We start from the raw sequence: 14,154 nt of genomic DNA, 5'->3' as shown, positions 1-14,154 counted from the left end.
AGTAGATTGTTTGTTTCTAGGTGGAGGATAATGGATTGGTTGATGATAGATTCCATAACTTTACAGGTGATGCAGCATTGACAAATTGGTCTGTAATTTTCAACTAAGCTGGGGTCTCCTTTTTTGAAGACAGGGATGACCATGGCTAGTGACCAAAGTTTGGGAAGGGAACTGGTCGTGAAGGATTTTCCAAAGTATGCTTAGGGGTTCTGCTATATTAATGGAAAGCTTTTTTAAGAAGTATACACATAGTCCATCAGGTCCTATAGATAGGGATGGTTTCAGTTTGCGAAGAGCTTTTTCAACATTTTCTTCAGTGAAATCTATATGTGTTAGGTCGTTGTTGGTGCGGTTGGGGAATATCGGGTAAGAGCCATTACTGTTAACAAAGACTGAGCCGAAGAATGTGTTAAAGAGGTTTGCTTTAACTGTTTCATCATTATTTTCTTTGCCGTTAGATTCTTTTAGTGGTGGGATGGATCTCGAGTCATTAAGTTTGTTGTTCACAAAATTATAAAAAGCACGATTGGAATTTGTGCGCAGAAGGTCTTCTTCTTGCTTGGTGTGGTAATTGGTGCATTCAGTTTTTATTTGGCTGCATATAGAATAGAATAGAATAGAATAGAATAGAATAGAATAGAATAGAATAGAATAGAATAGAATAGAATAGAATTTTTATTGGCCAAGTGTGATTGGACACACAAGGAATTTGTCTTGGTGCATATGCTCTCAGTGTACATAAAAGAAAAGATACGTTCATCAAGGTACAACATTTACAGCACAATTGATGGTCAATATATCAATATAAATCATTAATAGTAGTGCAGATTCAGTAAATAGTTTGACAGTGTTGATGGAATTATTTGTTTAGCAGAGTGATGGCCTTCGGGGAAAAACTGTTCTTGTGTCTAGTTGTTCTGGTGTGCAGTGCAGTGCTCTATAGCGTCGTTTTGAGGGTAGGAGTTGAAACAGTTTATGTCCAGTATGTGAGGGGATATCTCTGTATCGTTTTTTGAAATTTGCTACATGTCCCTTTTTGTTTTTTCTCCAAAGGGATTTTTTTTTTGGATTGAAGCTTTTTTATTGATATAGGTAATTTGTTTTTTTTTATTTTTGTGGTGGTTTGTGGTACGTAGAGTTTTATGACTCTATTGATTTCAAGTAGGAAAACTCTATAGTGGTCTTCAGCAGTGATAGAATAGATTTTGCCAGTCAAGAAATGAGAGGTAGGTGTTTATAAGGTCATAGTTGGCTTTTTTGAAATTGTAGTTTGGAATACTATTATTATGATGATTTTTGTAAGGGCGTATATTGAGACAAAAGTCTATCATGCTGTGGTCACTGTTGGAAAAGGGTTCTTTTATTTGTAGTCCATAAATTGAGTTTGTGTTGTTGCAGAAGATGAGGTCAAGGCAGTTGTTGATTCTTGTATTGTTAGTTACTAGTTGTTCAAGACCTAGATTTGTGACAGGGTTGTATAGGGTAATATGGATGGGTTCAGTTGTACATTTGTTTGTTATCCAGTTAATATGAGGTAGATTGAGGTCACCCAGGAAGATGAGAGGATATGGGCAAGAGGTAGCCCAAGTTAGTAGTGAGGTTAACATGTTCGCATGTGCGATGTCGTAGTCAGGGGCTCTGTAGCATAGTAGGAATTGAAGTGTGGTGTTAAGGGACAGGTCACATACAATAGTTTCAGGTATAGCAAGTTTATGTGCAACTTGAACATTTTTTAGATTCAGTGACTTTTTATGAAAGATAGCTACTCCACCTCCTCTGCAGATTTCACAATCAGATCTAAAAACATGGTACTCTTTGTCTGAAATAATGGAGTCAGGGATGGATGAGTTCAGCCATGTTTCGCATACAAATATAATATCAAATGTACCATTGTTTAACATGAGTATAAATTCAGGCAATTTGTTTACAATGCTTCTTGCATTTATCAATTTGCATTTAAGATCTGCAGCGTTAGGTGAAGAGGAAATAAGGGGCATGTGTACCTAGTTATTGATGATAGTTGGTTGGAGGTTCTGATCCACGGATGGTTGGAGGTTCTGTTCAACGTGCAGTTGGAGGTCTCAGCTGATCGAGAGGAAACGGGGATTTTGCAGTAACCTTCTCCTGGATTGGGGAAGGAATGGAGATTTTACAGTATCCTTCCCCTGCCATGCCCACCAAGCCACGCCCACCAAGCCACGCCCACAGAACCGGTAGTAAAAAAATTTGAAACCCACCACTGCTCTGAACCAGTTATTTTCACTCAGCCCAACCCATCTCACAAAACTGTTATTAAGGGATAAAACTAAAGAAGACTCCAGGTAGGGTATCTTGCACTTAAAGAGAAAAGGTGGGATATAAATTCAATGAATGTATAAAATAACAAATAAAATTAATATTATGGCTAACTGAACGCACTAGATTCACCTAATATACTGAATCATTGGCTAAGCACATTGGCTGGCCTGGCATGATGCACTGAGTAACAAACAAGCCATTCTCAGCTTCTGAAGTGATAAATCTATGTAATTTCAGATAAAGAATGGTCGGGTTTACTGCCTCCTCTGTGTAATAACAGCAACAATCAGACTCTCTGCTTTCTGGGTGGATATGTTTTGTTGTTTGCAGAAGCCCCACTTATAACCTGCAGTTGTACAGTCCAAATATAGGTTTACTACCTCTAGGAGAACTCAGTTGAATCACAACTAATTTATTTTAATAGAAAATCAGTAACTATAGTATTTTGAGGGACAGAATTTCTTAGAACCTGCTGAACAGGAAATGCAAACACTGTTATTAAAGGCCTATTTCTCTATTGCTCAAAATATCACAGTTATCAAGCACTAAAGAGGTAAGGACACTAACATCACTACCTATAGCCAGCAGCAAATATCTCTCTCTCCCCCTTCCCCTCATTAGTTTAAGGATTGGAAGAAAGGTACTTGTTTTTACACGCAATGGGAATCAGAAATACTTTATAAATAATCATTCAGATTCAGAGATCAGGTACAATCTTCCATTCAATCACAATCTTCATTTTATCTTATTTTGATCTTCAATCCAATTATGCTTCTCAAATGGTAAGCATTTAAAACCTATTTTCAGTAAGATACGCATGCTTGTTTTTCTGGTACATTTCTCAGAAAGACACAACAGGATATTGAAGTGGTAGTGTGGGTTGTATTCGACCATTTCTGATTTGATTCTCTAGCTACATCCTGAATGGAAGATTTGATTAAACAGATGTTGCTATTCACTTTCTCTACAGACAAAGAGGAAGTGACTCACTAATGGGATTCCCTTGACTGGTAGTGTTGGCCTCATGCAGCACCTTCAACGGAAACCTTCAGGGTGAAATCCCTGCCAAACTTATGTTGAAGTTCCAGTTTTAAAACAATGGTGGGAAGGTTCTGACCTATGCCTAGAACAGTGGAAATTGTTGGAAAGGAAATGCATGTGAAACCTGCAGTGAGCTAGGGTAGAAAAGTGGGAATCAGCAGGATCTACTTCCCCTTCCCAATGCCTTTCATCCAAGAGAGCAGAGATAGATTTCTCTCTCTCCAAGAATGCTCAAACACTATACTTGGCTTTTCCATGAATATTTTTTTTAACGTTTGCAAATAATGTGCTTAAGGATTATGGTGATCTCTCATCAGAAAGGGCAAGGAATCGTTTTGGACAGTAGGCTTCAGTTTGTTGCAGGCTAACATCACACATGCACTGACTACCCTACAGAAGCAGAATACCATTTCAACTGACTCAGTGCTTACCATGATGTCTAATATATTTTATAATTACGTTTATCATGAACACAATAATACTGAAATGGCCATAATTCTTGTCTTGTAAATGGAAGATTGCTGGTTTGAAATCTGTCAGAAACTTTTAAAAACATTGTTTTTCTCCCCCCCCTCCCACTCCTCTTTGTATTTTTAAAAAGGTTTCCTAGCGGTGCACAATTTGATTTTTCCACTCACTTGAAATACAAGGGTTTCAACCACAAATAATAATCCAGAGATAATTTGGGCTATTAGGAAGTTGAGGGTGATGCCCTCATACCTCAATTGCTGTGAAAAATGATGAAATAGTACACCAATGGACTTAGTTAAAAAAATCCCACTCATATGTACATAAGGAAAAGTAAGAAGTTCAGGGAGTAAGCACTAAGAGTGGATATGTCCATGCTCCCAAGTATTAGCAATATGGACTGAATCATGTTGAATTGTTAGTTTCTACTGTTTTACTCTGCAGTCGTTGATTCATGCATGGATGCCACAATAGAAAATAGCAGCCACCTTTATTTCTGAACCATATTAAAATATTTTTGCCAGATGGAGTGGCTGCATTTCGTGCCTTTCTGAAGACAGAATTCAGTGAAGAAAACCTGGAGTTCTGGCTGGCATGCGAGGAATTCAAGAAGATACGATCAACTACCAAACTAGCTACCAAGGCCCACCGGATTTTTGAAGAATTTATTGATGTGCAAGCACCACGAGAGGTTAGCAGATGCAAGGCATGGATATCTGGGCAATATATGACTGGGAACCGAGGGTGCTCCTCTTGGGTTCATCAAATGTAGTACTTCAGCATGACCATTAAGGCTGGGGATTTTAGAGATCCATGGTATTACTGTGGCAACTGAAGAAACAATGATCACTCTGATAATGTCTCAGTCATCTTTGAATAAACTGTATCACACTAAAGTGTCTTTAAAATCATATTATTATTCTGAATATTTGAAGAAAATATATCCAAGGATATATGCTTGCCTTCTCCACGTATCACTTTATCCACACAGCCCTGGGAAGTGTGTTAGATTTTGAGATAATCACTGCCTCAGAGTCACCATGTTTCATGGTGAAAGGGAAGGATAGGAAATAATTATGATTAATAATTATTTTCAGACACAGACCGCTGTTTACAAAAATTGTAAGTTGGTAATACAAGTAGTCAATATTCTGTAATGCCATCATTACGTCAGCAAGCCTGATATTAGATTCATTTTTCAGATGGAAAAAAAATATTTGTTTCTGACTATGTAACAAAACTGCTACATTCAGGTGAAAGGAATAGGAAAATAATTATTTTATATGCATTCTTTTTATGTTTTTCTCTCCTTAGGTAAACATAGACTTCCAGACAAGAGAAGCGACAAGAAGGAATCTAGAAGAACCATCACCATCATGTTTTGACCAAGCCCAAGGGAAAATTCACAGCCTTATGGAAAAAGACTCTTATCCCAGGTTCCTGAGGTCCAAAATTTATACAGACCTGTTGTCTCAAACCCAGAGGAGGCTCAGCTAGGGCAGGGATCAGGAGGAGGTGTGTCCTCCTTAGACACCACACGCTTCTTGCACTAGCCACATCCATTTCTATGTGTGATGTTAAATTCATTTTCTTACAACAGCAATAGAAGGAGAGGAGAAATGGAAGAAGCATGGAGAAATTGAGTTGTGTACATGGATAAAGCATTTCACAGTATGAATCCAGTGCTGTCTTTGGATCCTCATCGTTCTATGTATGCATGTCCATATTTTATCTGAAGACCATGCATATGTATAGCAGTAAAATCCTTAGTCCAACCCTGATAAAAGCTTCTAGCATATTCCAATATATCTGGACAAATCAATGAAATGAAGTAAAAGTAGGGTTAAGAACAATGATCATATTGGACTACTTTCTGAAATGTCGCTGGAAGGAAAGCATGCAAGAGAATTATAGTTGTATTCAACATCTCCAACCTGTTTGTTTTGAGGTTGCAGCTTCTGGTATTTCCAGCAGCCCAAACACATCCAGTGGGGACTGAACTGGGGAGAGCAATTTTGAATGAACATAAAATGATATTGCCAATTGTTGTTTCCAAATAATTGAAGTTTCATATAATTTTAGTTTATAGCTAGAGATAGAAAAACTCACAGACCTCCAGATGTCTGAGTATCCTTTTCGATTGTAACTGCTGGAAGCAGCATCTGGTGGGTCATATGGGATCATATCCCCATCCCACTTTATCCTCTGTATAAAATAGAAATGCTGAACTAATGACAACTGGATGCGAAATTCAATGTCTTCCCATCATTATTTTGAAGATTACGTTTTTTAGAAAAGAATTTGTACAAATGGACACTAGAGAAAAGAGTGTATAATTTAAAATAACTCCTTCACGTTGCCTGATAGTAAGACTGGTACTGGTAAGGATTTCCAAATACATTTTTCATATTTTAGACTAAGGAGCCAAAGGTCTTTCTTCCTGGTCAAAACATCTGTTTCCTGCACAGAATGGACCAAGCAACCTTGATTAACATGGCTAGTTCTGTTACTGGACAACTTGTCCAAGGTGCTAGATTTTTTAAAATGGCAGATGGGCATTAGAAGTAACAGATTACTTTTTGCCCAGGAAGACTTGTTTTGTTAATAGGAATTTCTGGGAATTCCCTTGGGACTGGATCTAGAACAGCAGTCCCCAATCTTTGGGGCACCAGGGACTGGTTCCGTGGATAGAGGTTTTTCCGTGGACCAGAAGAGATATGGTTTCTTGTGCTGCCTGCATCTCATGGATGGGGCTTCGCTTGTTTCTGCGACCCGGTTTCTGACATGCCACGGACCGGTGCCAGTCCACGGACTGGGGGTTGGGGACCCCTGATCTAGAATATTTAGTGAACAAGTAAGACCACATGACCACAGCTTCCCTCACTTGATTATTTCAAAAACCCCAGTTGGGTTGTGGAACAAAAATTCTGAGTTTTGTTGTGTTTTGCCTCAAGGAAGAGCACTTCTGAGTGTGAAGCTCAGTTTTATTCCTTTAAGAGCTTCAACTGGAAAAAGGCAAGGTTGCAGAACATTTCTGATGAAAATGATCATTTTCTTCACATTGGGAGATTGAATGGCACTGTTTCCCCCACCCCACGGCTGTTATTTATTATTACCAAACAGATGTTAGTGCTCTGACCCTGTTTCTAGGGAACCTGCTTTGCGGGGGAAAATATCCGTCTTTTGATGAAATGCCCTATCTTGAAGCTCTGTTTGCGTGAACGGATAGATACTAGACATCATGCAGCCCACATTTCTCTTCCCTTACAGCAGCATGCCCAATTATGTATGTACAGCAGATGTTGTATTTCATAACTTGAGATTTGCAGCTTAAAATAGACTTCACCTAGACATCTGCTGTGTCATGATGTTGTTAGGCTTTGCAAAGAATAAATATTTCACGACAGACTTTGTACTGGATGTGATTGCAGGGAGGCAGTTAGGCTTATTTCTGCTACCCAACAAGACCCATGTGGGATATCAGGTAAAATGGAAATAGGAGGGGACAGACTGGATGAAGCAGAAGCAATAAATATAGGTGAATTACTGTGTATGCATTGGATTTCCAGTTGTCATCACCGAAACCAATCTGCCAATGTTGCCTGAGAAAATATAGCACATTCCTGAAGCATTCCTAAAATTTTATTTTTCTGCCAGAGGCAATTTGAAAGCATTGTTGTCTGGAGCTCTTCCTGATAATCACACTGGATGGAGGCCCAAAAAAATCCTAAGCCATTCTATATTGGGCTTAGTTTTGGCTTAGCATTTAATAAGAACTCAATCAATGCAGTCTGATAACCTTAGTTTATGACTTAGCATAGAATGAATCCAGTATGATTCTCTGCGGTAGAGAATCTCTACAGTGTAACCCAACAAAACAAAGATAAGGAATTGCAAATATGAATGGAGGAGGAGCAGGAGATGGCTGCTGGGAGTCAATCTATTTGCATTTATTTCTGGTGTGAGAGTGTATTCAAATGTGCCATATTATGCAGTCCCCCCCACATCTGTAATAAGAATACACTTTTTTTAAAAAAAAGAAGAAGAAAATGAAGTAGAAAACTGAGCCGTATGATGGTCCCTTTGTAGATTTATGATTATAATTCAGAAGGAATCAAATGTGCTGGATAAAGGAGAGGGAAGAAAATGGATTTCCTAGTAGAGACATTCTAAAATTATAGAGTAAGAATAATTTAGGAGGTTTCTTAGGGAATCAAGTGTGGGTTTTCTACAGGGTTTTTGTATATATGGATATCAAATCTTTGGATTTTGTTCATGTAACACCTACAAACAATTAGAGTTTATTAAGCAAAGGAGAAGTGTATCTATGGCCCTTCAAATGTTTTTTTCCTAGAATCACATGATAGATACTGGGTTGTATTGCAACTACCCTCACCTCCTCACTTAGCAAATGCTTAAAGCATTCGGAAGCAAGATTTTAAATGGAGACTCATTTAGCATATACCATCGTACAGAATGGAAAAATACCGCACAAGCTTGTGCAAGGTCATAGACTAGTAAACATTATTTTGAACCAATCACACTGGTGATTGGGAGGCTGCTTCATAAATATTATTCTTTCTTTCATGTGGAGTGCTTTGGGTTGCAGTCATCTAGCCCTTGAACAAAACTAAGGGTCATTCATTTTAATGGTCTTACTTCTAAATCCCAAGGTTTGCATAACTTTTCATTATGCTGATAATATTTTTCTGAAGAATCAGTAGAACATTAGATGAGCTTTCTATTGCCTTCTGCCTCTCCTTTAGCCTCTGAAAGCTTATTCCATGGTTTAGACTAAAGGAAAGTGAATCATTTTTTAAAAAATATAATGAAAGGAAACATCTGAAAGAAGTATAATTATTTTGGTAACTGCTTTTGTGCAAGGAAATTTTCTTTCCTGGAAATAAAAATAGCCTAATTATTTAGAACTTTGTTTTAACGGAAAAATAGGCATCCACTGTAAATATAACGTGAACAGTGCAGCCTCACTGATGAATAGTTTCTTTCTCTGTTAATAAATTCAAGGAAATGGATGCGGACCATTAATTATTGCAATAATATTCCCTAAAAGAGAGAGAGATATGCTTACTTTAACTCTAATGGACAATCCTAGGAAAAAGCATGCTTCTAAGCTCTAGTAGCCTAAATATATTAAACAAAAATAATCTGTTGTTTATTAGTTAAAGGTTTCTGTGCTCCAAATTCTAGTGTCACATGGAAGCAAGGGCAGTGGAGAGTACACATGATGTTCTCCCAGTTTCTAGAAATCTCTGTTTTGAAAGGTTCTTAATTTGTATGTTGTTTCAGGCTTTTAAGAAACCTTAACATAAGCATAAATACTGCATGGTGTAGATAAAGTGAACAGGCAGGTGCTATTTCCCCCTTCCCAAAAGACTAGAACAAGAGGTTACCCAATGAAATTGAATCCTGGAAGAACCAGGATAAATAAAAGGATTTTTGTTTTACATATTTACAAACACAAATCTTTAGATATTAGAATACACTATTACAAGATCCGGTGCTGACTACCAGCTTGATTGGCTTCAAAACAGGGTTGGACCATTAATGGAAGGGAATTAATGGCTATTTGCCTTGATGATGGTGTGACTACCTCTGAAGGCCATTTGATGGGAGAGCAGTTGACTACCTTTGTGGTTGGTAGGCCACTGTGAGAACAGCGGCTGGACTAGATGGGCCAAAGTGTAAACCAGCAAGGCATTGTTTTTGTTGGTTCCATGTAGATTCTTGCAACATGGCTGATTGGAGTTGATTTATCCAAGGATGGGTCTGTTTGAAGTCAAATTTAACTCCTTGAAGATTAGATGATTGGGTCCTTTTTGGTGTTTCCATAATACATAGATGTATCAATCTATATATTAGAGTGGGCAGTCAGAACAACAACAAAACCCAACCTGAACTAAAACAGTGACAAACAATTTCAACACAGTTACCAAGAAAATTACATGGATGTGTCAATGTGATTTCTAGGAGTCAAGCTTGACTTAAAGAGATCTTTTTCAGTTAAATGAGTTATGGGAAATGGCCAGTATGTTTACTTTATTCCTAGTTGAGACTTGTGATATTACTTCAATATACATGATTTTGCTGCCATGTCAGCAAGAACATATTGCCGTGCATGCCTGTGCCCCTGAGAAACAGAATAAACTGCAGGATATCATCCATATTGATTTTTGGGTTATTATTTTATGTACAAAACATTTAAAGAGAGGACATGGAAAACACTATTTGTACACTCATAACTAAACTTGTGTATTTATTTAGAAAAACGTGTAGGAATCTATATGTCATAATGTTCTTATTATATATCTGATTACAATAAACAGTATTAACAACATCCTTGCATAAGGAAAAAACTGAAGATCAGGACGTGTGATAATTTATATCTCTAGACAAGGTTTCTTTTAGCAGGGCTATCGTATATTAGATCAGATCTTTCATCTACAATTTGAACAGTAGAGTTTCAAGAAAAACAAGCCAGTTGTTGAAGGTAATTGCTTTGTTCAGAAGGAAGAAATGGACAGGACTGAGAGTCTGCCAATGGGAACTAAGATAGGCATCATTGTGAGTGATCACATCCTATTCTAAGAGGGGATTTCTCCAAATCTGAAATTAAAATGTGATCACTTGCAATGGTGAGGTGGAAATTTTACTGGTTGAAGGCCGCAAGCCTGGAATTACCGTGTCTACCTCTGTCTCCTCATCTGTAAATTCAAATATTTGGGTGGACGTTTTTTGATTTGGATATAGGAATATCAATCTTCTGGAAAACCCATATTTAGGTAATTTTTGTAAGAGTGATAAAGTCAACAACTCTTCCCCCCTACAAGAACAGATATAGACTCTGTAATCCAGATGTCAGGTCTGTCTCACAGCCAAAACCAAATGGACCACAGAGGACTTAAGCAGTCAAAAGCATGGTTATCAGTAGCATGTAGAGACCATGCTGATCACCAGCATGGTTATCAGTAGCATGTAGAGATAATATAGATAATATAAACAATATAGACAATCGATAATATCATGGGAACATGTCCCTAAAAAGTAAGGTTAGTAAGGTGTCTTCACGCTATTGGCAAGCAAGACTTAGCATGAACCTAAAAGATCTGAAGCTTGCTATGTTTGACTCTCTAAGCATGGCTGGTGATCATCTGCTAAATACTCTGACATCTAAACTCAATGGACCAATTGCTTATAATAGATTTCATTAGTGGCTGAGGAAAATGTTTGGCAGAATTGGCTCCTGAAATGTAGAGAATGCAAACAACAGCAATGTGGAAGAGTGTGGAAGGGAAAGTACAATACAATGGTGATGTAATTTGTGACCTTAGCAAATCACAGACTTCTGAGGGCTACTACCATAAGCTGTCCGGCTGAGTTCTAGAGGGATTTCTAGGGAGTGTTTTATAATATTATTCTGAGTCTTAACACTGATTGCCTGCTAAACAACTGATCAAACCAATTGTTTCAGTGCTTTCTTTTCTTTAGTCATAGAGCTGATAAGATGCTGGAAAGATGTTTATAAATGAACACATGAATGGTCTAGGCCACCTATTTGATCCAGAGACTAGGCCCCTAGTGAGAAAACTGGTCAAATCCTCGAGGAAAAATAACATTACATTGCCATATGATCTTTCCCATTCAGAGCCCTCCCCCCCCTCCCCCCCGTCTCCAGACACTATAAAATCTTCAAAGCCTCACATGGACAACCAGAAACAGAGATGTAAAGCTACCATCAGCATATTTCTGGTAGTTTGCCCTAAATGCTGAATGACCTTTTCCAGCACTTACATGTAGATACTAAAAGCACGGGCCTAGGGCTGTGGTCTCCCACAAACACCAGTTAGCACTGGCCTGGAAGAAGAAGATAAACCATCACAAAATGGTTCTCTCGCTCCCAAACTAGTAAACCATTCCAAAGAAATATCATGGTTGGTACTGAATGCTCTTGAGAGATCAAAGAGGGCCAGGATGGATGCATCATGCCCACCCATAATTCACCATGGGTTGACAAATGTGACTACAGCTGTCTTGGTATTATAGCATGGTCTGAATAAAACTGAAAGGGTTCTCTGAAGTTGAAGGCTGATCATCTCAATAACCTTGCCTAAAAAGGGAAGACTGAAAACCTGGGCAAAAATTGTTGATGGATTCCATGATGGTTTGTTTTGGAGATGGTGAACCATCTCCTCTCTCAAAGACACATTTACCATCGCATGATTCCATCCACATACTCTCCCTGGAAATTTTCACCAACCAGGAGGGGTATGGATCCAATATATCCAGGATAGCTAGTATAACATGAGACATTAACACTATTACATTTGGCATATGTATGCAATCCTACCAATGTGATGCAATAAGATATTGATGAAAAAGTAGCTGAAAGAAGAAGTCAACAGAATGACTCATGTAACTATTTAAAACCACAGTAATTAATGCTTACCTTGAATGTACCACATGAAATAATAACCAAACCAAAGCCAAGATGAAACAAGCATGACTTTCTCACAATCCAAAAAGATATAAACATTAAGAGGTGTTCCATTCAGAAACGGAAAGCCTATTGTACAGGCTGGGATTGGTAGAGAAGGTGACTTTGGACAGATGGACATATCCGTGGAATTTAAACAAATACATTCAAAGAGAGCTCAACTATGAGTAATAATTGGGCTCCTTTGAGACAGAGCTTTAGGGCTATTTCAGAAGAGTTCTAAAATCACTTTCAAAAGCAGCTTGAAGGACAATTGACAGGCATTATTGAAACAATAGATAAAATGATGATTCCACTAACTTTTGTTTCACCATGCAGCTCCTACAGCCAACTGCTGTTTGGGGTTTTTCAACCAGGGAACAATTCAGAGATGTAATAAATGGAGAAGAAAAGGCTGATTTGAAAACAGTGGTTCACCCTGCCTAAAGCAGAATGGACCTGGGAACAAATGTATCTGCACCAGCTGGACATGTCAAAAGGTGCCAGACTGATCCCACTCTCCATGATCAGCTGATTGAAGAATCAACAAAATAAAATGGTGATATAGTGCACTAGATTATATCAACAACAAAGTATGTCTCAGAATAAGTTGTACTTATCACCAGTACAACTAAGGATGATTTAAGGCTGGCTCAGACATGGACTAGAGCCGGGGTCTCCAACCTTGGCAACTTTAAGCCTGGACGACTTCAACTCCCAGAATTCCCCAGCCAACTTTGCTGGCTGGGGAATTCTGGGAGTTGAAGTCCTCCAGGCTTTAAGTTGCCAAAATTGGAGACCTCTGGACTAGAGATTAGATGAAGGCAATAACTTAAAGGCACAGCAGAAAGTAGAGATTGCTGGGGAATGTGAACTGGCAAATGCAAGTAAAGAAACAGTCCTGATATAACTCTGGATTCTTTTTAGCTAGGTAGATTATAAACACGTATACATTATTATCTTCGTTTGGACCTCACAATTTACATCTTAAATAAAATTCCCATATGAAACATAAAGATATTTATTATTTCTATTGCTGAGATAAAATGGTTCAAGATCCAACTTAACATCTAAGTTGACCTCACAATGTCAATGCACATGATTTTAACTACACAACTTCAAACTAAACATATAATTGTTAGATAGTTTAGATAGGTCCAGAATCTCTGGGCAAAATTCCTTGTTATACATAAGGCTGGTGACAAATGGTTTTATTTTTATGCTGCTGTTCAGCCCCCAAACCAGTATGTAGAATACTGATATGAAAAAAATAAAAGTTTCATTAAACAAAGAAAGAATATTACAGCAAAAACTAGCTTGAGTAATAAAGTTTATTTTTCTGCTGCTTTTCAGCTAAGTTCAGCCTCCTGAGCAATGTGGAATAATCACACACACACACACGCTGCATCAAATCAAAATAAAAAAAAGAACAGAGCAAAAAATATACTGCATAAGCAATACAAAAATCAGTCCGGATGTAAATTATTCCATACTAAAAGTGCATCAGGGCTACCTGCAGATATTTTGTCTAAGTAGATTCAGAAAATGTAGGAGTTCTATGTCTACAGCCAAAGTTTGCCCTGTGTACTTACTGGTCTCATTTCAAACTGGAGTAGAACCCTGGAGCATCCTTCCCAAATAATCACAATTAGTGGATAAAATTTAATAGACTAAGACAGTGTTGGTGAAACTTTTTGGTACCGAGTGCCAAAATGGGAGCATGTGTGTGCACAGGGAGCACCAGAAACCGGAATAGCAGCGCCTTGATGCACATGTGCAGGAGTGCCAGAAACTGGAAGAATAGTTTCCTGGCACGTATGCGGGGGAGCGCCGGAAACAGGAAGAGCAGTTTCCCA

General features: G+C 38.1%; 1 protein-coding gene across 2 annotated transcripts in view; it reads left to right on the top strand.

Annotated features, from left to right (window-relative positions):
• RGS8 (regulator of G protein signaling 8) overlaps positions 1 to 10,131 on the top strand; it is a 38,651-nt gene extending 28,520 nt beyond the window's left edge. For both annotated transcript variants that reach the window (XM_058176358.1, XM_058176357.1), the window contains 2 exons: positions 4,332 to 4,498; positions 5,122 to 10,131. In XM_058176358.1, coding sequence (XP_058032341.1) covers positions 4,332 to 4,498; positions 5,122 to 5,304 — 350 coding nt within the window. In that variant the 3' untranslated portion in view covers positions 5,305 to 10,131. The remainder of the gene's footprint in view (positions 1 to 4,331; positions 4,499 to 5,121) is intronic.
• The last annotated feature ends 4,023 nt before the right edge of the window (positions 10,132 to 14,154 follow it).

This window comes from Ahaetulla prasina, chromosome 3 (assembly GCF_028640845.1).
Source record: "Ahaetulla prasina isolate Xishuangbanna chromosome 3, ASM2864084v1, whole genome shotgun sequence".
NCBI classification, from domain to species: Eukaryota; Metazoa; Chordata; class Lepidosauria; order Squamata; family Colubridae; genus Ahaetulla; species Ahaetulla prasina.
This window is presented reverse-complemented; position numbering and strand designations above follow the sequence as displayed.